The sequence below is a fragment of the Callorhinchus milii genome, unplaced genomic scaffold (genome assembly GCF_018977255.1).
Source record: "Callorhinchus milii isolate IMCB2004 unplaced genomic scaffold, IMCB_Cmil_1.0 Scaffold2, whole genome shotgun sequence".
In the NCBI taxonomy this organism is placed as follows: Eukaryota; Metazoa; Chordata; class Chondrichthyes; order Chimaeriformes; family Callorhinchidae; genus Callorhinchus; species Callorhinchus milii.
The window spans coordinates 98,792,234-98,817,532 of NW_024704743.1; the positions used below are offsets into that span (position 1 = coordinate 98,792,234).

Genomic DNA, 25,299 nt, shown 5'->3' on the forward strand with positions numbered 1-25,299 from the left:
TTCAGTATTAGATTAAAAGTTGGATCCCACTGCTCTGAGCGACTCATCATATCACGCATTTGGATCCGGCTTAGCTGTTTCTAAATTCTTTCAGCATAATAGTTGCTGGTGATTTTCGTGAAATCTAACAAAATCTGAAATTTCCTCCCATTCATTTGTTTCCTACAAATCTTTGGTGGAGAGAGCGAGCAGGATGGTACGGGGTTAGGGGAAGCAAGACCATGGAGGGCTTTGAAGGTGAGGACCAGGTTCTTGAACTGTATCCTCTGTGTAATAGGAAGCCAGTGGAGTTGGGAAGGTAGGGTCGCTGAGCCTGGTGCGGAAGAGGACACAGGCTGCAGAGCTTTGGATGATCTGCAGCCCATGGAGGGAGGAGTTGGGGAGGCCGACAAGCAAGGAGTTTGCAGTCAAGCCTCAATGTAATGAAGGCATGTTTGAGGGTTCGGCAGCCTCCAGTGTGAGCCGGGCGATGTTGCACGGTGGGGGAAAGCAGAGTGGGTCATGGCACAGATGTGGGGTAGAAAGTATAGCTGAGAGTCAAGATTCCCAAGTTTCCGGACTGGCTTAGCAAGGTGGAGGGTGCAACCATGGATGGTGATACTGTCAGCACCTGAGGTGAGGAGACGCTGACGGGAGCCAATCAAGAGAGCCTCGGGCTTGTTCACGTTCAACTGAAGAAAGTTAGCTCTCATCCAGGACTTGTCTGACTGCCAGGATGGCAGTGGTCCTGGAGTCAAGGGTGGAGGCAGAGACGTAGAGTTGGGTGTCAACCGCATACATGTGGAAGTTGACCCCATGTCTGGATGATGTCACTAAGAGGGAGCATATAGATATTGAAGGAGGGGACCAAGGACAGAGCCCTGCGGAACACCGCATGAGATGGTGCGGCTATCTGACATATGTGGATACTCATCACCATGTTTAAGAGTATCCACATAATATTCTCATGACCCTAGAATATACTGTAAAGTGAATTTGATATTAAACAGCTATCAGGAAGCACATACAGAGCGAGAAGTGGGTTTTCTGTTGATTAAAGTCCAATTGATTAAATTGACATCAGATCATCAAATTTGATACCATAAAATCATCACACGTTACAGCATTTGGTCCACCATTTCTGTTCTGGCTTTTTGAAAGAGCAACCCTTTTTACCTGCCTTTTCTCCAAAATCCATTAGAACCACCAAAGAAATGTGAATCATTACCTTAATTCAAAGTAGAAAATAAATTTTCAAAATGTTAAAATTCACAGAACAAAGTTATGCCACAAAATTTTAGTGAAACAGATAAGTTTTATGAATTTACATTTTACAATAAAATGTGGTTAAAGCAAACTTGTTTTGGCCGGAGCAGCATTATAGCTATCTCTTAAAAACTTAGAACTTGTCTCACAGTTGCAATGTAAACTTTACATGGTCCTTTTAAAACTCAAAATGCATTTAGTCAAAGAAAAATACTGAGGAATCCCATATTAAATATAGCATCAACTTTCTCTTCCCAGAATCATTGCTGCATCACGTGACTCAAAACCACGTTATAATAAAGGAATGAGAAAAACTATGGATCACTTAGGATTGTTTAATTATTGTGTTAGAAATGTCAGAATTAACAATCAAAGCTGCAGGTCTTCCTTGACTAATGCTTGTTTGTTTTCAAAGGTTCTGTAGATGACGTGAAGCAGTACCAGGGTCACAGTTGAGGCAACACCTTCCTCTTTGCATTCTCACCTCACAATGTAAGATAAGCTAGAGAAAGTGAAGGCATTGTACAACAGTAATAGCCATGCAGGATGAGGAAAGTGAAAGTAGACAGCTATGCTCAGGTATGGCATTGTCATTGTGGAGGTTTATCTTCAACTACTTCTAACCTACGAGGCCCATACAGTAGAACATAGGCTATGTGCCAATCACCACCACCAGACAACTTCAGAATATCTTCAGGTGCCACAATACTGACTTTGTCATCATCAAACTTGATCCACTCATCTAAAACAAAATCACAATTAGTAATAATGTCACATGAGAGCACACAAGATATACAAACTTTGTTACTAAGGTGCACTTCAATCAGTAGGAAGTTAGGCCATGACAGTGCAAGTCAACAGAATGAGCTAAAGACACAAAAGTGTCAGGGAACCAAATCAGAAAACACACAAAATGATTACATCTTGAATGTGTTTGGAATGAGCCCTGTGTCATAGGCCTTTTGCATAACTACAAAAGCGACTGAAAAACAGTCCAACTCTTATTGTGAAATTGAACGGCAATTGTTTTCAGAGTTGGAACATTGAGCAATGAGATGGATTGCAGTACTGTATGAGATCAAGACAATCCAACTTTGAATCAAACAGGATAGACAGCTGTCCCATTGAAATATGCTATCACAGGCAGAGGAAGCAGCTCATTCCAACTGTCATTACTGCACAAAAGGATTCAGTCTCTAAAGATAATATTTCCATTTCTGCCACCCTCAAGATTATTGGTTTTATAATTCAAAATCTTCTATAAAAAGATTAGATGCTCCATATTACTCAAAACAATTTAATATATAACACTATTTTTCTGGCAATACATCACAGTATTGTTTCCAAACATCTGACGCTCCTGCCATTGATCTGCACACAATCAGGGAAGTATCAGGGAAGACTTAAATATTTCTCCATGTGGCGTAATTGCTGCACTACAAGGATGTCTTCTGATTAAACGTTGAGGCATTCAATGTGTTGTGTTACATTAGAGTAAGTTATTACTCTAAACAATTGTTAATTCAGAGACAAACAACCGCCTGCCCCTGACAGCTCTAAATAACTGTGTAAACTGGGTCTTGAATTCAACTTCCACCTTCAACAACTGCAGCCAGCAGGTAAAACCACTACGTGAGCGGGAAGGGTCTCAGATGAGGTCGTTGAGAATGCTTCGGGAAGGAGTAGAGTCTGCCTCAAGCACATCAAATACCTATTTATCACTAAAAACTTAATATATAAACTTTTAATCTGAACTATCAAAGCTATCTGAATAATGTGTAGCATTAGTAACAATTAAATAAGACTTCTCTTAGGTTAAAAAATCTTTTTGAAAAAAACATTTCTTCCTCCAAATTGGGTCTCTTGCACCATTTACGTGAAATTGAAAGATCAGCAAGTAGTAGTCCTGACCCTCCAAAATGCTGAATCTATTAGCAAAAACAGTCCACTCTTCAGAAAGACTAACTGACCCAAGTGTTTTTCAAAGCATAAAACAAAACATTACCTGCTTTTCTTCGAACCCAAGCTAAGTAGTGACCAGATGAACTTGACCTGCCTTGATGTGTAAGCACTGCCATTAGATCAAAGTAACCACTGTTATTCGAGCCAATGTCTGTGAAGAAAAACACTAAGCAAAATTACTTTAACACAATGCATTCGAACACAAGCTCGGTCCTTCAAACCATCAAGCTACTATCTCAGCTGTACTGCAGTCGGACGACAAGTGTAGGTTGGAAGACAAGAAAATTAATCCTGAGATGTTTAGCATCTGTCTTAGGGCAGTTTTACTTGCAGTCTGGAAAGCAAATGCTCACCTTACTGTCAGGACAGTAGTAGCATAGCCTCAGGGATGGGAAGAGAGAGATTAATGAGTAAGGTGTCCGCAACATCTGATATACATTTTGAAATCAAGATCTAGCATCAAACCAGAACCTGAAGGGGAATTGACAGGGCTCAAACAGATCTTTAGATCACATTTTCTGCAATTGCAATATGCTGCAATTAAAATTTTAGTGAGGTTTAATATACTGGAAATCTCATTTATGTTATGCTGACCCTCAAGAACTCAATTGAATGGAGATCTCTTAGGATGCACTTTAAGCTCAAGGTGCTTTGACAGAACAAGGAGCCATCTTAGGCTGCCATAATGTTCTTAGTACAGTATAACCCCATAGTGACTAATATTTTTGTATGAATACAAAGGTTATTTTATTCTGCTGCTGGAAACTACAAAGGATAAGTAACATCATCATCCTTGCATTTTGTATAGCGCCTTATTACGTCAGAAGGACGTCTCAAAGCGCTTCACAGGATTTACTGTGAAATGGAGAGACTGTATTTGGAGGCAAACTTGGCAGCATAAATACGCACAGCAACAGCCCACAAATAGCCATGAAACAAATGACCAATTTGATTTGAGGAATTGTTGACCAGGAAACCGGTAGAAAGTCCCTTTTCTTTTCAAATAGCGCCACAGAATCTTCAACGTCTACCTGAACAGTCAAGACTGGACCTCGGTTTAACATCTCATGCAAAGGACGGCATCTCCAACAATGCAACAACCCACCACCACCTCCCAACACTGCATAAGAGTGTCAGCTGAGGCTACGTGAGTTCAAGTCCTGAAACGGAACTTGAACTATTGCATGCAGTTAAAATGTTGGGCGGCATTTATAAAAAATAGACAAACGAGCTATACATTACCAGAAATTTGCAAAACATTTTGAATGTATTTACAGGCACTACAAATATACTTTAAAGTATTTAATAGTCATCTTAACATAATCTCTTGCAAAAAACTAATTCTCACCTATAAAGTTATCGTGCATCTTTTACAACTTAAGTGCGTCATGAGTAATATATATATATTCACGTACCGTCAGAAAATGAAAATGGCTCATATTTCACTTCTTTTGAATCTTTTGGGGTTTTAGTGTCAATCTGGTAATAAAGAGAAGGTATTTATTTGCATAATACTAAACGGGAACAATGAGAAATGTACAAGGTTCCTGTTTGATGAACTAAAAATACTAATTAATTTTGTGTCGTTTTTCGAAGCTGAGCAGAATTTCAGAATATTGCAACTTTCAAAGCCTTCATCTAGCAAATTCCATAATTTCGTTTTTAGAACTTCAGAAACATTTTTAATTGTGTTAACATTTAATTGCATAAAAATCTATCCAATGCAGCTTCTTAACCCAAAGAAAATTGCCATCAGGTTTTAGATGTAGACACTACCCATTGCAGCACGAAGCTATACAGGCCAGAACTTTTTGGGTCTGAACCTCAGACAGATCTTCCCCAGTCAGCAATTAGGGCACAAAAATAATAATAATAATCCTTGCATTTGATATAGCGCTTTTCACGTCTTCTAGACATCTCAAAGCGCTTCACAGAATATACTGTAAAGTGAATTGACTGTACACTTGTGGCCTCAATGCTATTGAAAATCTGTCAGAACTCAATCCTGATCACTCTCCAGACTCTTGCTAGAAAATGTGTAGGTATATATTTGAATGCCAGGTAAAGAGATTGGGCACAGCCATGATCTCATCCGAGCTGACCCACACACATTATCAAACTAGTCCACCAGAGTGACAAAAGTCAAGTTTACATCTTATTTACGACTAGGTCTGGATGTCTGTGAGGCTGAGGAGTCACCAAGAAACCTGAACTTCAAGAATCATATCTACATTTACCTGTATTGGTTCTATGTTGGATTTTCGATCTTCTTCCTCCTTGAACTTTGATCTGTATGAGGCCATTTTTTCCTGTAGCTCAGGTGTGCACAGTTCAAATACATCGAGCATCAAAGGAAACTTGACATCCTGAGGACAAAAAAACAGAAATTTTCAGCATTAATGTGTGCAGAAATCAAAATAAACATCTTGAAACTAAGTAGTAAATGGCCTTTAACTGAAGGATGCAAAATAAAACTTTCAACAAAAATCAGAATCGATTTTCATTGATGATTGAATTACATGGAAAACAGATTTCGACAACTGAAACTGAGCACACAAACGTAGACACATCAATTTGCTCACGGCAATATCCTACAAACAGACCATTTTTATTCTTTCGTTGAAAAGAGCCTAAAAAATGCTGGTTAACATTTTGAAAATGCAGAGATTAAAGAGAGATTAAGAGATATTGCTGTGAGCAATTTGTATTAATTTTTGTTAACAATAATCATTCATCCAATGATAATATTGAAATGTCACTGAGAAGCAACTCACAGCTATTTACTACTTGCTCAAATTAGATGTGTGATATACAAATATGTAAATTACTCAGGTGAATATTTCCCACAGATATTTTGATGAATGGATATAGTTCCCATGTGTGAGGCCCAATTCTGGAGGCAGAATTTTGAATCTAACCATCTGCCCTCCCTAATATTGATAAAACAAGTTAGTAGAATTAGGTGAAATCAATTTAATTGACAGGAAAATACTTTGATCTCTCATTCCCATTTGTTAAACAGGAAAAGTCAAGCAGAACAAATTGAGAAAAGGATAAACCTATAACACCAACAATTTACCAGTTGGAGAAATATCACTGTTCATTACATGCTTTGCAAAACACATTTTATGCATTTATCTACAACAGATCAAAAGTACAAACCTTGAGAACTTTGGCATTTACAGATTCTTTCTCCTTGTAGAAGAACCTCACCATCTGAATTGTCAGGTAGGCTGGCAAACGCTGCACTTTAGACTAAAAAAGGAAAATTGAAAATATTAAACCTTAAGTTCATACTGGGTCAACCCTGGTCAAAGTGACAAATTACATTCTGTCCATCTGCAACCAGGGCTCCCTCTGCCACCTCGTCTTCTCTGCTGCCTTCGACAGTCAACCACTCTATCCTCATCCACCGCTTCTCCTCTCACCTCAACCTTCATGGCTCTGTCCTTGACTGGTTCAGGTCGTACCTCTCACACCTCCTCCACCTCATCTCCACTGGCTTCCCATCACACAGAGGATACAGTTCAAGATCCTGGTCCTCACCTTCAAATCCATCCATGGTCTTGCTTCCCCCTACCTCTGCGACCCCCTAAACCCCTACCATCCTGCTCACTTCCTCAGCAGGCTCCAGCGTGCTTCACATTCCCTGCCTCGCTCGCCCCATTATTGGCAGGCAGGCCTTCTGCCACTCTGCCCCCACCCTCTGGAACTCCGGAGTCCCTCCACCTCACCCCCTCCCTTGTCTCCTTCAAGACCCATCTCAAGACTTTCCTCTTTGACCGCACTTTCGATCACCCTGCTTCCCCCCTTGCCCTCCACCGTCCGCGATCCAGACCCCCAGCTCGGGTCCGAAACTCTAACTGTCCAGCGCCTTGAGACGTCCTCCCGACATGAAAGGTGCTATACAAATGTCATTTTGTTGTTGTAGGTCCCTGTGTGGCGTAAGTTGTCCCAAAACTCTCAGCCAATTCAACTTGATTCAATCCATGCAACTTCCTGATGCATTTCCACAAAGAAAAAAATATCTTGTCACAATATCAATCATCAAGATGTCTCAAAGTGCTTCACAAGATGTACTGTGAAGTGGGTTGACTGTTTTGTGAGCGAAACGCAGCAGCCGATTTGTGCACAGAAATGTCCCACAAACAGCCATGGAACAAATGACTAATTTTTATTTCATATTAAATTTTACATTTCAGATACGCAGCCAATTCAGCCCTGCACTTGTGACCAGTCAGGGCTGCAATAATCCAAATCAAACGTGGAAGCAGACTTCGAAGCCTGTGAGAATAGCCCCAATGAGTAAGGTGAATTTAGAATTTGACTACACTAGCAAGCACATCTAAAAGTACCTCTGCAGATTAACGGCAGGCTGTTCTCATACCCATTTCTGGTTGTTACATTAGAAAGGCTAAGAACAGAGACTTGAACATGGTATTTAGAAACCCTCTTGGTTGGAGTTGGAAAATGGAGCTTTAAATAGGAAGGGAAACTTTGAAAGCTTGAATCACACACATACAATTATTCTGTTACAAATCAGCAAAGGAATATTAGCTGTTGTACAGAAACAAGTTTATTGGTTAGCTGTAGGATACCACAGTTGTTCTGTTATTAAAAAAAAGTTGCAGTTGTTTCTCGGATTTCAGTAAAAGCAATATGGATGCCTACAGTGATTATAGAGCAGTCACACTTTCATGAACAAATATGAGTAAGATTGTCCTTAATTAGCAACCAAATGACTCCCAAGACACTGCCTGAGCTTTCAAAGAAGGCTTGTTAGCAACTATTAATGGGACACCTCAAAGACTTGATAAGGCGTTACATCAAATCCAAGGATTATTACTATTTTATTTGTTTCTTCATTGTTCTCCACTCTTTCAAGATCTCTTCTATCATCTGATTGGGCGTTCATATTATTTATTTTTACTGTTGTTTGTCTCAACTACTCTCCATTACCTCCTCTTCATAACGCCTGTATGCTGAGTTTTACCAGTGTCCTTGCTGACACTGAAACTGCTCTGCAATCATGATAGGTAATCCAATTGGTTTTACTTACACTGAGCACTTTGGGGTGAGCTCCGTTTCTGTATTATGCAACTCATTCTAAACCTTTTTGTAGGAGAGAATAAATTGGAGATCATTTAGTGGGGAATGGATTCAGGTGTAGTAAGGTTTCGTGATATGGATCAAACCTGTTGCAATTTGGGCCTAATGCATTTAATATGGTTAACAACTATAACATCTTATTTTGTGATTGATTGGCAAGCTACGTTAATGCACACCCATTCCCGAATACAGGAACCTTTACTAAGATACTCACAGATTTTATGTACAACGCATTTCTTTGCAACAATGGAGAATGTTTGGTGATTTCTTCCTGAAGACGCTGCAAGTTTAAAAAATAAATGTGCGTTAATTTAGCAGAATAAAATAAATAGACTTTGAAAGCTTTACGGAAATTTAAACAGGCAATATTTTCCTACAATTATAAATCCAACAGATTAATCAAACATGCCTTCAAAAAAAGACAAACATAAATTCTAACCACATATTTCTGGACAATGTTATCAATACCAAACACTACTTCAGCAGGGATTCTATGGTACACATTGTACATGTAATAGTTCAAACACACTGCATTAGTCAAGTTGATTTGTTACTTGGCAATATCTCAGGCTTGGTTAAGCCATAAAGGGAGGGAAGGTGATTTGTCATAGGGGAGTTTGAAAACTCTAATCAGGATTTTTTGGCAGCCCCTAACAGTTGATTAGTGGGACTGAAATCAATTACAGAAGAAGTCAGTCACGTCCTTCACAAGTGGGTTCTGGTACATGGGTGGGGTGAAGAAAAACCATAGAAGTGGTGACAGTTTAGACTTTCTTTTCAGAAAGTATTAACTCCGTAACCTTCAGCCTACATTACTAGGCACGTTTGTTTTGAAAAAAGCAAAACGGGTGCAATTGAGTTCATTATCAAACTGGGTGGGGCTCAAGAAGAAGAATACCATAATGGGCTGCGGTCGGTTTACTCAAATAGCAAGGATCTGGGAACAGGATACCTGTCTACCAGGGGTGCGGCACAGAAGACCAAGCAATTAGAAGCAAAACAGAATCTTATCCTCGTCTTTGATGGATGGGATCCCTCCAAATAGCAATGTACAAACTGCACTGTCATAATTTACTCAAGTTTATTTAAACCACAAATTTCAAAGAAAAAACTGAAATGTCTCCCTGACACTCAAAGGAAAATTGAGTGTAAGCTCCTGGATATGAATGCAATTTTGGCATTCACAATATTCAACCAAGGGAACTTGCGCGCCACAGATAATATCCCCATAATCCAAAAAGGATGGGAACTATATAAAGGACCACAATTATCATCAACTGCTTTTGCTGTAATTCTACTTCCCATTTTAAGCAGAGCTTGGCACTTACCAATTTTAGCCCGGTAAAAAGATATTTGACTTCCTGGTTAATGAAGCAGCTGAGCTGAAGTTGTGTTTCCTTGCCTTTCGTTACATCCTCATCTTCTGATTCAGTACACTTCATACTTTTTCAAAATATTAAGGAAGAACCGATATTGTAGTGAATTACAATCAATACAAGGACAGTGCTGAACCTAGAACAAGAAGTGTGGAATCTAAAAGCAAGGAAATGCTCCTGCAGTTAATCAGAGCTCGAGTCAGGCCTCATTTGGAAAACTGTTCTTAGTTCTTACGCCCAACTTTAGGAACCATCGTCTTGCAGAAAATCCAATAACAGTTCACCAGATTAATATAAACTAGGTAGTCATATATGAATTATTCCTCATATAACCCAAGGTAGATTGAGAAATCCATCGTGGAACCTTAAATTTTAAAACTACAAATTATGACATTCTAAGACACACAAAAATCCTTTTCTCTCTTTCAGGTGCTCTTAACTTGCTGTACAGTTTCAGTTTATCATACAAATTTGCAATAAACTGCAAATCCTAACATTAGCATTTCACCCACAAATACCCAGTCAAGTAACTTTATAGTATATTCTGTGAAGCACTTAAGAGACGTCTAGAAGACGTGAAAAACGCTATATCAAATGCAAAGATAATAACAACAACATTAGGCCAAGTTTCAAAGCAAGAAGTATGAAAATCTGAATTATATAAATGCAATTAGTTACTGAACCCTTCGGGCCAATAAGTTCATAGAAACATACAGGAAATGACCAGAGGCCATTCAAGCAACACAAAACTTTTTTGAGGGGCTATTCCCAACAGAGAGTAACCACCTGCAATGCTCCAGATCAATTTTAATGAAGGATACGAGGTTTCAAATTCTACACCAAAATATTGGTCAATAAAATTCTTCTTCTTTGGTGAAGCTACTGCATTCTCAGAATCAGTCTAAAGCAGAAAAAAAAAAGCAGGAAACAGCAGTATTTATTTCAGATGGAACAAGCCAACTATATATGCAGTGAAAGCAACTTATATGGCTTGCATGAGTTCCCAAGCAACTTTTTCAGAATTTGCATAATGAATGAGGTAGCAATAATTTACTATGTTAGGAATGAGCGGTTTGGCCTATGAGCAGAGACTGGAGAAAGTAGGGCTTTTTTCGTCGGAAATCTTTAAATCTATGAGACATTTTGATAAGAGTCAATAGGAAAAATTATTTCCACTGGTTGATGATTAAGTAACAAGAGGGCATCAGTTTAAGATAATTAGTAAACAAGCAAATAGCAAAACATTTCACGCACAGAGTAGTTAGGATATGGAATGCCCTGCTGGGAGCGGTGGTTGAGGCAGAAGCCATATTGGGCTTCAAGAGGGAACGTAACAGATGCCTTAAAAAGGGTCAACTATAGAGGTATGGTGAACGGCAGGTAAATGGAACTGAAAGGACTGTTCACAAGGGAGCCGATACACACGGTGGGTCAAATGGCATTCTTCTGTGCCGTAAATTTCTATGGTTCTATCTTTACCTCCATAGCGGTATCTGCTTCTGAAGATTCAAGTTTCTGTTGAAGTACTCTCATGATCTGTATCCAACACTCATTGGCATCCTTAAAGAAAAGGTTAAACCACTGTAAATTCATTCAGAAAACCTTTAAATGAAATGCTTCACCAAAGTTTCAAACATCTTCACTTTACAATTTTAGCAAACACCTTTACTGAGGTCTTGGAAGTTTCCCTGAATTAAGGACATTTCTAAAAATGGGGATAGAAATCAGACATTTCTGGCAGTAACGTAGCTCACTGATACAATTGAAACAAAAATCCATCAACATTCCTTCATACCTTTTATAAGTGAAAGGGCCTCACATTAGCTTTTTTGGTTGTAAAATTCTTAATGTAAGATTTTGAACAAATAATTACAATTCCAAATAGTGTAGGGCTATTTTTTCCCTCCCAAGGCTGACATCCTTTGAATCCTGCCTATCTGAGTGCAGTTATATGTTCCAATTTATTCAACGGGAAGAAAAACAGAATTGCTATATCCATTGTGTTAGATAATCTGCGAGGCAGGACCAGACAAGCTCAGGAACATGCTGGATATTTTTATAACAGTAGGCTAGTAAGGGCTAATGGTACAACAAACATTAAAAATACTACATATCTGCAACATGATCAAAAAATGAAAACTACTCAATATCCTTTGATTTCACTGTTGGTAGGGAGAACCAGTAAAAGCAAATAGAGGATTTTTAAGACAAACCTCACCTGTTGGAGATACTGTCCTTGATCACCTTTTTCTGCAAACTGTGGAAAGGCCATGTGAAGGAACTGCAGTAGAATAATGGGTGGAATAGAAGTGGATGTTTTATCCATGGATTCCAACAGGTCTCGAAAAGCTATAATGTACACATTTCAGTCAGTCATTTTTATGAGGTACAAAATATTAAACCACAATGTATTTATTTTAACTATTAAAGAAGTTAGATTTTGTCTGAGGTTATTTTGCATGTTACAGGTATAACAAAAATCAACAGCATTTTTCACAGCAAACTGGAGTGCCTGAGTACTTATGCTACAGCACTGTGAACAGCTGATTGTTCAGTTCTTTTAACTCAAAACTGTTTTTTAAACAATGTGCAATAAAAAGAAACACAACACCCTCAATACTGCAATAAATAGTAATAATCTTTGTATTTGATTATAGGTCCTTTCACGCGAGAACACATTTAATATAAAGTGCGGTGATTGTATCTTTGTAGGCGAGTGTGGCAGCTAACATTTTCTCTGACTTCTGATATATCTGTTTCCACTGCAGTGTGGAATCAATGGACAACAGCTGTCTTCCAGGACCTCACTTAACTGGCCATTCTTCATGCAAGAACACAGACAGTGAGCTTCAAAGAATCATTTAACGAGGAAGGGGGCGAAGAAGGGTGAATTCTCAGCCAAGGGCAATCTGGTTGCTGCTCAATATTAAGAGTATAATAATGAATAATAATAATATAGTGTAATTAGAAACAAATCATGGGGTTCGTACTAGATAAATATTAGGACTTAAGGGGGCAAGGAGTCTAAAATTGTTACCACCAACAAATGTGGGACATAAACTGTGAGGTGAATCCAGAAGACAACGGGACGACATAGAGCACTAAGCAGAATTCAAAGGGAAGAAACATGATGAGGGCCATTTTGGGAGAAAGAAAATACATTTCAACCCAGTTGTAACATGGTATTTGGGATCCATAAAATCCCCATTTGTGTTATACGATGCAATTGATTATTGGTTCATGCTAAAAGAAAAAATGGCTAACTTCCTGGTCACTAGGTTGTCATTGGCTCGCTGCAATAGCACTTCCTGTTACTGCACATGTGTAAATTAGGAAATGATGTTGGTAGTTGCCTGATGACCTGAAAGTTGGACTTCTGTTTAGTGTAAGAAGCTAAAATGGCTGACTTCTGGGTCATTATGTCACCACAAATGTCCCTTCCTGTTTTGCACATCAAAGCAAGAAGTGATGTTGGTGATGACCAGATGTCTGTCAGCTGCACAGTAAATATGGTCCTTAGGGCAAGCTCGTTAAAGAAAATTTGGGTATTATGAAGCGGGTTATAACAGGGCTGCACTAAATACTGAATAAGAATGTACAAGAAAGCATTTGAGCCAAATACAGCTATTGAAATTGTTCAGGGGAGGATGGAAGGGACAGAAAAGGCAATCAAGCCAAGCACTATGTACAAAATGTGCAGTTGAGCTATGTTAATCAATCTGAACATTTGTCTACAAAGAACTATAGTAACACATACAATGTGAGGCAATTGTTTAGTACTCACCTGCTGTAATATACTGTGGTGGAGTCATATTTGCTGAAGCTCTCAAGGCACCCTTATACCTAGTGATTGGCAGATAACGAGATTCTCAGCAAACAGCAGTGTATAACAGTGTTTTTCTCTAAACTAAGAAGTCTTTTTTTTTTTAAGTTCAGGTACTGAACACACCTGAGGCTCCTCACTCGCTTAAATTCATCTTCGGTTTCCGCCCTGCCCACAGTACAGAGACTGCGCTTGTGAAAGTCACAAACGACATCCTCTCTATCTGTGACCAGGGCTCCTTCTGCCTCCTTGTCCTCCTGGACCTCTCCACCGCTTTCGACACAGTCGATCACCTCCTCCACTGCCTTTCCTCTGTCATCCAGCTCAGTGGAAACGCACCCCACAAACCGCCAGCAGTACATCTGCACAAACGGCTTCTCCTCCCACTCTCACCCAGTTACCTGTGGGGTTCCCCAAGGATCCATCCTTGGACCCCTTCTCTTTCTGATCTACATGCTCCCTCTTGGGGATGTCATTCACAGACATGGGGTACATTTCCACATGTATGAGGACGACACCCAACTCTATTTTTCCGCCTCTCTTTGCGACCCCCAGTCCCCTGATGTTCTGTCAGTCTGCCTGTCAGACCTCAGGGCCGGATGAGTGCAAATTTCCTTCAGCTGAACATTGACAAGATGGAAGTCATACCCTTTGGCTCTCGTCAATGTCTAAAATCTCACGGTTCTCACTTCCTCCACCTACCCGACCTCCCCCTAAAACTCTCTGAACCCGTATGCAACCTATGCGTCAGGTTCAACCCCCAATTATCCTTTCTCCCGCACATCCGGTCCCTCACCAGCACCGCCTTCTTCCACCCATGTCCGCCAATACCTCTCCCCAAAAGCCGCTGAAACTCAAGTCCATGCCTTTGTCACCTCTCGACTGGACTACTCAAATGCCCTCCTCGCAGGTCTCCCCTCCACTACCATCCATAAAATCCAGATTATTCAAAACTCTGCCGCCCGCATTCTCACCCGCACCAAACTCCGCTCCCCGATTACCCCAGTCCTTGCCAGACTGCACTGGCTCCCTGTCCCAGAGAGGATCGATTTCAAGATCCTCACCCTTGTCTTCAAATCTCTCCACTTCTCTGCACCCCTCTACCCTCTGACCTCCTCTTTCCTCAAAACAGTGCCCGTCGTCTTCGTTCCCCCAAGTCTGGCCTCCTCCTTGTCCCTCGAGTCCTCCGCTCCACCCTCGGCGGCCGTGCCTTCAGCCACTATGCCCCGAGGCGCTGGAACTCCCTTCCTCACTCCCTTCGTCTCGCTCCCTCTCTTCCTATTTTCAGGTCTCTGCTGAAGACCTTTCTTTTCTTTTCAACCGCGCCTTTGGTCACCTTCCTCCCCTTCCCCCTGGCTCGGCCCTGGGATCCATTACTGTGAAGCGCTCTGAGACGCTGTCCGGCGTGGAGGGCGCTATATAAATCCAAGTTGTTGTTGTTGGTCTTCGTGTTTCATATTCATGTAAATTTTATTTAATGTCAACAGTTACTCAGCAATTATAGTAATAATAATCTTGCACTTGATAAGCAGTCTATTATGTCAGCAAACCATCTCAAAGCTTTTCATAGAATTTATTGTGAAATGTTGACCATTAATGTGCGAGTGAATGCAGCAGCCAATTTGCACACAGCAATCTCACAAAGCCACAAATTGAATCACAAATTTTATCTGGGGGATTGATAGCCACAGGACTTTTAACATCTCCCTACAGGCAGACAGGACTACCATTTAACTTGTTATGCAAAAGACAGCACTTCTGTCAATGCAACACTCCCCCAGCACTGCACTGGAGTATCAGCCTGGACTATGAGTTCAAAGTCCCCACAACTGAGCCGGGAATGAATAAGTTGATTATTGAATGAGAAAAGCATCGTTACATGTAAGGTGTTGTGGACACACTAAAGCAGCAAAAGTTTTGCCCACAAATATACGGTCAATTCACTTTACAGTCTATTCTGTGAAGCGCTTTGAGATGTCGAGAAGATGTGAAAAGCGCTATATCAAATGCAAGGATTATTATATTATATTATAAAATTAATTACAATCAAACATGATGTCAGCTATGAAGCATTTTTTTGTATTTCATGGAAATGCATGGTGATCCAAGACAGGTGGCTCTAAAGAATATGACCGCAACACCACAACCACTCCAAGCTACCCTGTACACTTAAAATATTTACAAAGTACTATTTCACTCAGCTACTATGTGCTGGGACAGAATGCAAAAAGTGTGTGGCATGGACCATAACTCATTTTCGGGTCTGACTGGTTGATTGTAAATTGCATTCCAGGGCTCATGCATTATCTGCTTCCAACACATCAACTACAAATTATCATCAGCCTTACTTTCTCCACTCCTGTGCCTCTACATACGAGACATCTCATCACACTTGCCACTCCGAGAAAGTCCAAGACTTCTGCCCTGATGATGTGCACATTCTCAGCTTTTTCTCCTCCGTGAGCACTGGGCTTTGCACGGATATGCTTTTTTGTAATTTTCTGCAGCTCGCACGTATTTATTTTACTGTCACCATCACCCATGACTTCCTGACTCGGCTGAGTTAGTTTTGCATCATTATCAAGCAGACCAGATAGATAATCTTCGACACAATACCTCACAATCACATATTTAGTCTTTCTTGTTTGAAAAAGACAGTAAATTAATTAAGCAGACTTACATTTATGTTTACAAATTACATCTTTTAGGAAAATGATCAAGTCATTGCCCACTCGGCCATCTGTCAAATATGATATTTGCTGCAATTATACAATTTTAGTGACAACAAAAACTGAAGTCGCTGGGAACACTCAGCAGATCAGGCAGCATCTATGGAGAAAGGAAAGTGAGTCAACGTTTCGGGTCCACGACCCTTCGTCAGAATGGATGAAGGGTTGTGGACTCGAAACATTGACTCACTTTCCTTTCTCCATTGATGCTGCCTGACCCGCAGAGTGTTCCCAGCGACTTCAGTTTTTGTTTTCAGATTTTCAGCATCTGCAGTATTTTGAGTTTTTTATGAGTGGTTGGGTTGTGTCACTTACCTTTTCAGGGAATCGTTCAGTTCAGGCACTGATCGTAGACATTGCACTGTAGCATTCATGTAGCAAGTGTTCCCAAGATTGGTGAGCCCACAGGGAAGCTCCAACTACCAAAATAATACACAAGCAGAAGTCAGTTATTTGTTTTCAACAACCATCTCTCAGAAAACAAGGATGGTTGAGAATTGAGGCTCACTCCATTCTCTCTCCTACTATCCACCTACCCCACTCTCTCCCCCCACCCAACCACCTCATACCCTACTCTTAATTCAATCATTTGCTTATACTGTTTGTACTTCTCCAATATAGAACAGTGGTGGTGAAGTGTGATGCAGCATTTTCCCAGAAAGAGTAACAAATCTTGAGTATAATGAAATCATTCCACCAGTTTCCAAGGAGCAGAGGCCTTGGAGGAACTGTGAGCATAAAGCAGAATCTTTTTCTAAAAATAAATCAATCATTCTTTAATTCCTCCAATCGGTCAGTTAGAAAAACTCTGCTGAGTCTGATGTTAGGCAAAGGCTTACAAGACTCTACAATTGCTTCAACATTAGAAAAAAACAGGCAGAAAGGGAAGGGGTAGGATAGAAAACAATAACCAACAATGTAATAGCTCAACTATTAGTCACTGCTGAAAAGTGCATGTGAATGATATCAAGTGAAAAAGATCATGCTCATCTCATCATGCTCATCCTTTTAGTCAAACAGTTTACACATAAATTATGTGCCACTCGCTGAAGTACCAAGGGGCAGCTTGTGTTGATGAAACCATACTCAGCACAAGCCAGCAAATTCATAAGAGGAGACAAGACAAAAAAAAAGGACCACTTTCTTCTTTCCTCTCCACGTACACAAAAACAACCTATTGTCAACCTGTTACATATTGAAAGGACTTAAAATATTTGATACTTACAGCTGAAGCTAGCTGTTCTTCTGACATGTCTTCTACAAAGAGCGGACGTACAGCTGGTTCTACAGGCAACTCCTCTGCTGATCCCATCATCAGCAGGGTCATCCCCTAGAAATGTAATTGTACATGTTTGTGGTTAGGTAACCTTCAACAACAACAACAAGATTCAATTTATAGAGCGCCTTTCACGTCGGGAGGACGTCCCAAGGCGCTGTACAGTTGGGTCAGGACCCGAGCAGGGGGGAAATGGTCAGGGTGAGGGGAGGGAAGGAGCGAGGAGGGGGTAGAGAGTCGAGAGGGGAGGTGAAGGCACAGTTGAAGAGAAAGGTCTTGAGACCGGCCTTGAAGGAGGAAAGGGAGGAGGCGGCGAAGGCACTGGGGGATGGAGTTCCAGAGCCTCGGGGCTGAGAGGCTGAAGGCCCGGCCACCGATGGTAGGGCGGTTGGGGTGGGGGATGTGGAGCAGACCGGAGCCAGAGGAACGGAGAGTACGGGCAGGTAAGTAGGGGGATAGTAGGTCGGAGAGGTAGGAGGGAGCAAGGCCGTGAATCGCCTTGTAGGTGAGGATGAGGATCTTGAATTCGATCCTCTGGGGGATGGGAGCCAGTGGAGGCGAGCGAGGGTGGGAGTGATGTGGTCGCGAAGCCTGGTGCGGGACAGTACACGAGCTGCAGAGTTCTGAATGACCTGCAGCTTGTGGAGGGAGGTGCGGGAAGGCCGGCGAGGAGAGAGTTCCCATAGTCCAGCCTTGAGGTGATAAAGGCGTGAACCAGGGTTTCAGCAGCGTGAGGGGTGAGGTAGTGCCGTAGTCTGGCGATGTTCCGGAGAGTGAACATGCAGACTGCTCTCGCAACATTTAGAAACAAGCTGAAACCAAATGCATCAATTCACAAAAATGTACTGTCTAATGTATTATAAATGAAGATTATAAATTAGTGAAGCTACTGACTCAGACTCCGTTATAAGACGGTAATCATGGTCCATAAATCCGAACCAGCCTTAAACAGGGCACAATTGTCGGTCAGCACATGACTTCACTGGTCAAAACAATATCAATATGCATACGCTTAGAAAGCTGGTGTCCATTGCTCTTCAAGTCTCAATATCTTGCTTTGTTTCATTTCTTACCATGGTGTGTTTTGAAGCACAACTCGAGAAGGTTCTGAAATCCTAAATATCACTTACTCTTGACATAATAAAATTCCTGATTACTTGCAATGCAAACATGTGCACTGATCTCCTATAATTCAATCATTAATAATGAAATCAATTAAATGTGGATCACAGATCACAACAACAATTCTTTAAACACTTGATCCACAGTACTGTGTGCCAACTTCTTTTCACTATACATTTTAAAACATTTGCTCAATTTCAGACCTGGGAAACAAAATTATGGAACTTCTTTAAGGTCAACTAAATTTGAAGAACAAAGTGACAATCTTTTGGACACTTAATACACAGTCAATTGTCTTTACAGTATATTCTGTGAAGCGCTTTGAGATGTCTAAAAGATGTGCACTATTTCAAATGCGGGATTATTATTATTATGAACCAAATGTCAACAGCAAATTCAAATCATTTCAATCAATGGAATTGAACATATTTTCTCTCTCCATTTTTGTAAGGAGTCAGTGAAACTTAAGCAAATGACTCGGTCTTGGAATAGACCAGAGCTACACCATACAAGTGTTCATCTATAACCTAATATTGAGGTAAATAATTGAATTGTTTGTTACTTACACTCTTTACTTTGATGTTGCCCCACTCTTCATCCTAAAAAACGTTAAGAAAGAAAGTTGAGTTTTCAAGGAACAATTACTTGCTGTGGAAACCCTACAACAGAAACTCCTTTAATTTGTCAGCAGGCAGTGCTGCTTTATTTCACTGCGCTACAATTTCCAACCCTCTGATCATTGGGTTAATGCCTTATTTTGATGAATTGTGCTACTGTATAAATGTTCTGCAGCATAACAGTGCTAAGATGCAAATTTACACCCACAGTTCCAAAAATCAGGAATTCCAAATCTCACATAATGTGAGGCACGAAGTGCCAGCAGATTTTGGTTGGGTGTTATGTGCAAAGTATTCTCCTGAACTGTAATCTGCTCTTTCACCAAAGCAGGTGGTAGAATCTAAGGATAAAAAGCAGCTACAGAATACTGGATTAAATCGGGTTTCAGTTAAGTGCTGGAAAAAGTTGCAGAACCATCGAGACGAAAAAGGGAATAGTTTCCTACTCTCTGTAGTCAGTATCAATATCAAATACTGCACCAACGCCTCAAACACAATATCAGCATTAAGTACTTTGAGCTCATAGCCTAGGTTAATACTCCAGTGAAATGCTGGGAAAGTACTATACTGCCGGAAGTGCCATTCTTCTGACTATAAATTAAACCAAGGACCTTCTGCCTATTTAGATGGACATGAAAGATCAATTGACATGATTCAGAATAAGAAGGTAGCTTCACCCAGGCCCTGGCCAACAATCCCCCAGACAGAATTAGTGCATGGCTGTTTCTGGGACATTGCTGTGTGCAAACTGCATGCCACATTCACCTACAAATACAGTCATTACAGTTTAGAGCAAATCCTGTAAAGCACTTTGAGAATATGAGGCACAATATTAAATGTAAGTACACTACCCCACCCCTACACCATCAGAATATCAACATCTGATGCAGGATAAGTGAGCAAGAAATGCATGAGATGCAAGATTTCCTTGGCTGATTGTGTGCTGCAAAATCAAAATAGTTGCTGTAGCCTGACTCGTACCAACCTGGATCAATTGGTTTCAATGCTGTAGGTTCTATGTTGGGACTTGGAACTCATACAGTCTAAGCTGACACTCCAATTCAGTGCTGCGTTGTAGGAGATGCCAGCTTTTGGATGAGACAAACAGGCCCTGTCTGCCTGCTCAGAAGGATGTGAAAGATCCCATGTCACTATTTAATAAGAGAAGGGAGTTTCTCCCAGTGTCCTTACTAACAATCCCTCAAATAATCATGGATTTGCTGACTGCTAGTCTAAGAGTGGTAAAAGTTACAGAACAGGTGACCCACATCAGCAACATATGAGTGAGGGAGAACAGAAGCAATAACACTAGTTTATTTTAATAAAGAAAATTCAATCCTATACATACGTTGATAACACTACAGTACAGAACTACTGTAAAAGCCGCACCTTTAGTGTGCCTCCTTTAATCATAACCTTCTGTCTTTCAGGCTGGACTCCAGTCAATGCAAACAGCTGTGCCTTGAAAACCACAGGTGGATCATCAGTGTTCAGCTCCAATCCTTCAAACTTTTCCTTCCCCCATTTGACAGTTACTGAAGAGGGGGGAAAAGTAACAATTATTCAAAAATATAATTTGATTTTATATAAAAATGCAACACAGAATAATGCTTCTCTTTACACAGCCCTCAAATCAAATGTGAAATATCAAATTACATATCTCTTGTGTATGGAAAGGAAAATAAATTGGCATCATTAGCAAATCACTCGGCCATGTCTCCCATCAGCTAACAAAACGGCAACATTGCCAGAAGCATCAAAACACCCTCTGCAGTGTGATACTAATATTGTTTGTTAATTTAATGGCATTCATTCAAACTCAACTCTTTACAGAATCAGAGCGTCTGCTATCTTGAGCCTTGGGATATTTGAAACAAAAGACTATCAGATTCCTTCCAAGAATTAACTTCTTTAATAGCTCAACAACAACAATATGCATTTATATAGGGTCCTTCACACACGGTAGCATCCTGGAGCATTTGACACATTAAGCTTAAAAGTAATCTGCTATCCAGACAATTTAATTCTGGATCAGTAGTCACTGTCAACATTAGATGTACAGAAAAATATTAAAGTGTCAAGTGAATATTAACATTTCACGAATCATAGTTTCTAACGAGTATCCAGAATGGTAATGCAGATACAATAGATACAATTACAAGTAAGAAATAGCAAGGAGAACAAGGGAAGCTGGCATACAGCTTCAATGAAAAGTAATAAAAGTAGATGCAGTTTTCTTTATATATGAGCACCTGGAAGAATAAGGTATCAAATAAAATTATCCTTTCATTTCATATAGGACCTACAACACTAAAACAGCTCAAAGAATTTCACAGATTTAGTAAGTCAAAAACACACAGCAGATTCTACAGTCAGCCATGAGGTGAATGACCAATTTTATCTTGACTGCAAGCTCAAAGTCCTGACGTGGGACTTGAACCCAAATCGTCTGGCCCAGAGTTGAGAAATTATGCCAAATGAAGTGAACTAAGTTATAAAATATTAAGTGCAAAGAAGGAGACGCTGATATTTGACTAGGGGAACAGCTATCTACTAAAACCTGGATGGGAAGAGTGGCAGGACCTTAATACCAAAGTGGAAGTTACTATGCAAAAATGTAAGGCAGTAGTTCACGAGTAAATGTGACATGATGTTTGTTATAAAGTCCCACTGCAAAATTATTGAATGGAGAAAAAAAAACAGATCCAACAATACAATGAAACACAGTTTTATTTACACAGAAGTAAAAGAAATCGAGTTTCTTAGCCTTGCCCACTCATAACTCTGCAATCTCCTGTGAAACTATTGCTTCAGCTGCTGCCTTGCTCAGCAAACCTGCTTCACATGCCTTACCTGATTCACCTCACCATTGGTGGGTGAGCTTTCAGCTATTCTGCCTCCTGAGATGGTTCTATCAGCCTTATATGTACACCGACAATATGGATCGCTCTCCCTCACAGTGTACTGGATGGCCTCTGTGTTCAATCCTCACTAATGAATGCAAGTCCCTATAACTAGGTGTAACTTGACTAATGAGTTCTTCCACAACAGGTACTACCTACCAATTGCTAATTAAATGAAAGCAAATTGGGAAGCTTCACTCAATCAGAAGTTTATTTTACACCTCTGTGACCTAGGCTGAACCTGTTTGTGTATTCTCTCCTTTTTTGATTTATATAGAAAGCTTGAGTTAAGCACGGTTAAGTTAGCTCAACGGAATTTTACTGTAACTTCGATGAAATCCACAACCCTCGGCATTAAATCTTAAACAACACGATAAATATCAACAAATACAACTGTGAGATAACAAACATTAATCACAGTTATACTACACACACTGGCAGCCACTTGGAATGAAGTTAATGTAAACTGCACGAAGAACCAACGTCTGACTAGGACTCATCAATAGTCAGAGCACTTACCTTTGTTATCATCAGGTAGAAAAATAGCGCCCACAAGCACATGGGGCTCGAGCTTTTATGGGCATTGAGCCCCTTCCTGAATTAGGGCATTCAATGGTAATTGTATAGAACCTATTACTTGATGTAATTGGTGCCTTTCTTATGGTCAATCAAAATCATCCTTTAAGTGACCCATTAGGGAAACAGTACACCTTCCTATCCACTTATGCAAATTATAGATAGTCAACTGCACCGCAAAATTGTTGCAATCGACACTAGTGTCAGACTCACCTGCACTAAACTTTGTATCCCAATCACTCCAGTCCGTGCCAAACTCCACTGGCTCCCTGTCACAGAGCGGATCGACTCTAGTGTTTAAATCCCCCATTCGTTGGCACCCCCCTATCTCTCTAACCTCCTCTCTCCCCACAGCAGTACCCCCTGCCTCCGCTCTACTGGGTCCGGCCTCCTCCGTGTCCGCCGAATCCTCCGCTCCATCATCGGCGGCCGAGCCTTGAGCCACTACGCCCCGAAGCTTTGAAAGTCTCTCCCTCAACTCCTGTGCCTCACCCCCTCCTTCCCCATCTTCAGATCTTATCTGAAGCCTTTCCTCTTCGATCGTGCCTACGGTCACCTTCCCCCTCCCCCTGGCTCAGCCTCGGGCTCCGCCATTGTTAAGCGCTCTGAGATACCTCCCGGCGTGGAGGGCACTATATAAATGCAAGTTGCTGTTGTTGATGGCACCATAATAAGTATCATAAAGCGCTAATCAATGTATTTATAACGTGTATGCGTCATTTCATTCTGAGTTTCCCCAAGCGCAATCGGTAATTACTAACAGCACTTACACTGGCTAATGCTTTCAGCAAAACACAAACTTTACAGAACATATTGCATACAATAAAGGTCATGTTTGAGTATCAGCAGTAAATGATAAGTCACTAACTGTAAAGAAGCTGTAGGTGAGCTCTCCACATCCAGCCGTCACACATTCATAATATCAGTATGATGACGCTGTAAAGGAGCGAAGGACAGTAACCCTCGCTGATCTTCTGCTCACAAACCCTGGGGTGGCGAGGTTCAGTTAAACATCCCTGTGCAATCCAGGCCAAAATCAGCACAGATTCAAAACAACACCCTCCCAAGCTGAGCAAACTGCAGCTCCAACCACTACCACCAGTGATTGTGGATCCTCCAAACAGTGCTTATGCTTCTACAACATTTAGGACTGCACCTGCCAATTGCCTGTATACACTCTCCCCAACACGACGACACGTACAAAGTCCATATTAAATCAATCCAGAATGAAATATTGAAACACACTGAGCAGAATGGCTGTACTGGCTGCTGAGGCACGAGTTTCTGATCCGCCGCCCAGCACCACAGGGTCTAACAACTTTAGATCCCGGACTCAGACTCTAAAGTCCACCCACACTTTACGACTGACGAGTTGGAAACCTTTAAACATCCGAGTGAAGAGTGTGCGGGAGAGAGGGGCTGTGTGCGGGGGAGAGGGGCTGTGTGCGGGGGAGAGGGGCTGTGTGCGGGGGAGAGGGGCTGTGTGCGGGGGAGAGAGGGGCTGTGTGCGGGGGAGAGGGGCTGTGTGCGCGCCGCCGGACAGGTTTCTGCACTCTCACGGTGTCAGGTTTGGCCGCTGTTAACGGGAGACCTGGAGGTGGAGTTCACGGCCCCCAATGCCGCCCCATGAGGGGGAAAGTCACGGGTGAACGAAGCTCCTCCGCGGGCCCCCGGCGCAGGAAACCCGCTCTGCTGCCCTGGCGGCCTCGCCGCCGCCGCCGAGCGCGGGAGGGTGAGCCCCGGGCTGTGTGAGGCCTACAGCGGCTCACCCCGGCCCGGCCCGGCCCCGCCGCGTGCAGTCAGGCGGTGTGAGTGTGCGGGGGGGGGGGGGTGAACGCAGCTGCTCAGCCGCCGCCCTGAGCCCGGGCCCGGGCCCCCGCTCGGGCCTGACCTGTACCTGTGTACACCGGCATTGTTGTAGCTGCTGTTGTCGCCGCCGCTCTCAGCCTCAGCCTCCAACCCCCCGACAATGACCAGGCACTGCGTCTGCGCAGCGGCTCCTCCGCTCCGACAGCCACTGAGCGCCCTGACCGACCCCCCCCCCCCCCCACACACACACAGCACCAGCACAGCCTCAGGCGCATGCGTGAGACACCGCCAGGCCCGCCCTGCCGTGGTAGAGCGTGCGCATGCGCACTCCTCCCCCACCACCACCACCACTATCACCATCACCCGGACCTCCCGTCTGGACTCGATTGACACCGCCTGAGCGAGGATGCCGGGTCGCGCGGGCGGGGTCGTGCGGGTTCACGCGCGGTTGGGCGGGCGGGGTCGTGCGGGTTCACGCGCGGTTGGGCGTGTTTTATTGCTGGGCCTAATTTTTTTTAAATTGTGATCGACACTCGCTAAACCCTCCCCCCTCTCCCCCCGACCCCCCACCCCCCACTTTTGAAAACCTTTTCTTACGCAGTTTGAAAAGCACTGAGAGACCCACATTATCAGAGAGAGGCGTCTCCCGAGACACCCCACCCACTGCTCTGGACCCTCCGGGCGAGAGCTCACGTTCCAAAAGATGTCCACCTGCCTCTTCCTCCCACAAAATATACAGTCAGTTTGCCTTG

The 25,299-nt window shown here is 42.0% G+C and overlaps 1 protein-coding gene across 2 annotated transcripts; it reads right to left on the reverse strand.

Moving 5' to 3' along the window:
* Positions 1-1,566: 1,566 nt before the first annotated feature.
* usp14 (ubiquitin specific peptidase 14 (tRNA-guanine transglycosylase)) lies at positions 1,567-24,791 on the reverse strand. Of its 2 annotated transcripts, none has more exons than XM_042332124.1 (16): positions 24,636-24,791; positions 20,649-20,794; positions 19,209-19,241; positions 17,470-17,574; positions 16,560-16,663; positions 13,477-13,535; positions 11,911-12,041; positions 11,172-11,252; positions 10,514-10,593; positions 9,645-9,759; positions 8,531-8,596; positions 6,370-6,462; positions 5,445-5,573; positions 4,623-4,686; positions 3,251-3,358; positions 1,567-1,987 (listed from the first exon to the last, which is right to left on the reverse strand). In XM_042332124.1, the coding sequence occupies exons 1-16, from the start codon at positions 24,649-24,651 to the stop codon at positions 1,836-1,838; spliced, it is 1,482 nt and encodes a 493-aa protein (XP_042188058.1). In that variant the 5' UTR covers positions 24,652-24,791; the 3' UTR covers positions 1,567-1,835. The 2 variants fall into 2 exon arrangements, with proteins under 2 accessions (XP_042188058.1, XP_042188057.1); XM_042332123.1 differs by lacking the exon at positions 24,636-24,791 and adding an exon at positions 23,607-23,829.
* Positions 24,792-25,299: the final 508 nt, after the last annotated feature.

Excerpts from the sequence above, each read along its gene's own strand:
- usp14 (XM_042332123.1), bottom strand. The coding sequence starts at position 23,652 with ATGTGTGACGGCTGGATGTGGAGAGCTCACCTACAGCTTCTTTACA. Across the intron at positions 13,536-16,559 it reads CTGAACGATTCCCTGAAAAG|GTATAAGGGTGCCTTGAGAG; the intron begins GTAAGTGACACA and ends GCCAATCACTAG. Across the intron at positions 1,988-3,250 it reads TTGGGTTCGAAGAAAAGCAG|ATGAGTGGATCAAGTTTGAT; the intron begins GTAATGTTTTGT and ends ATTTTGTTTTAG.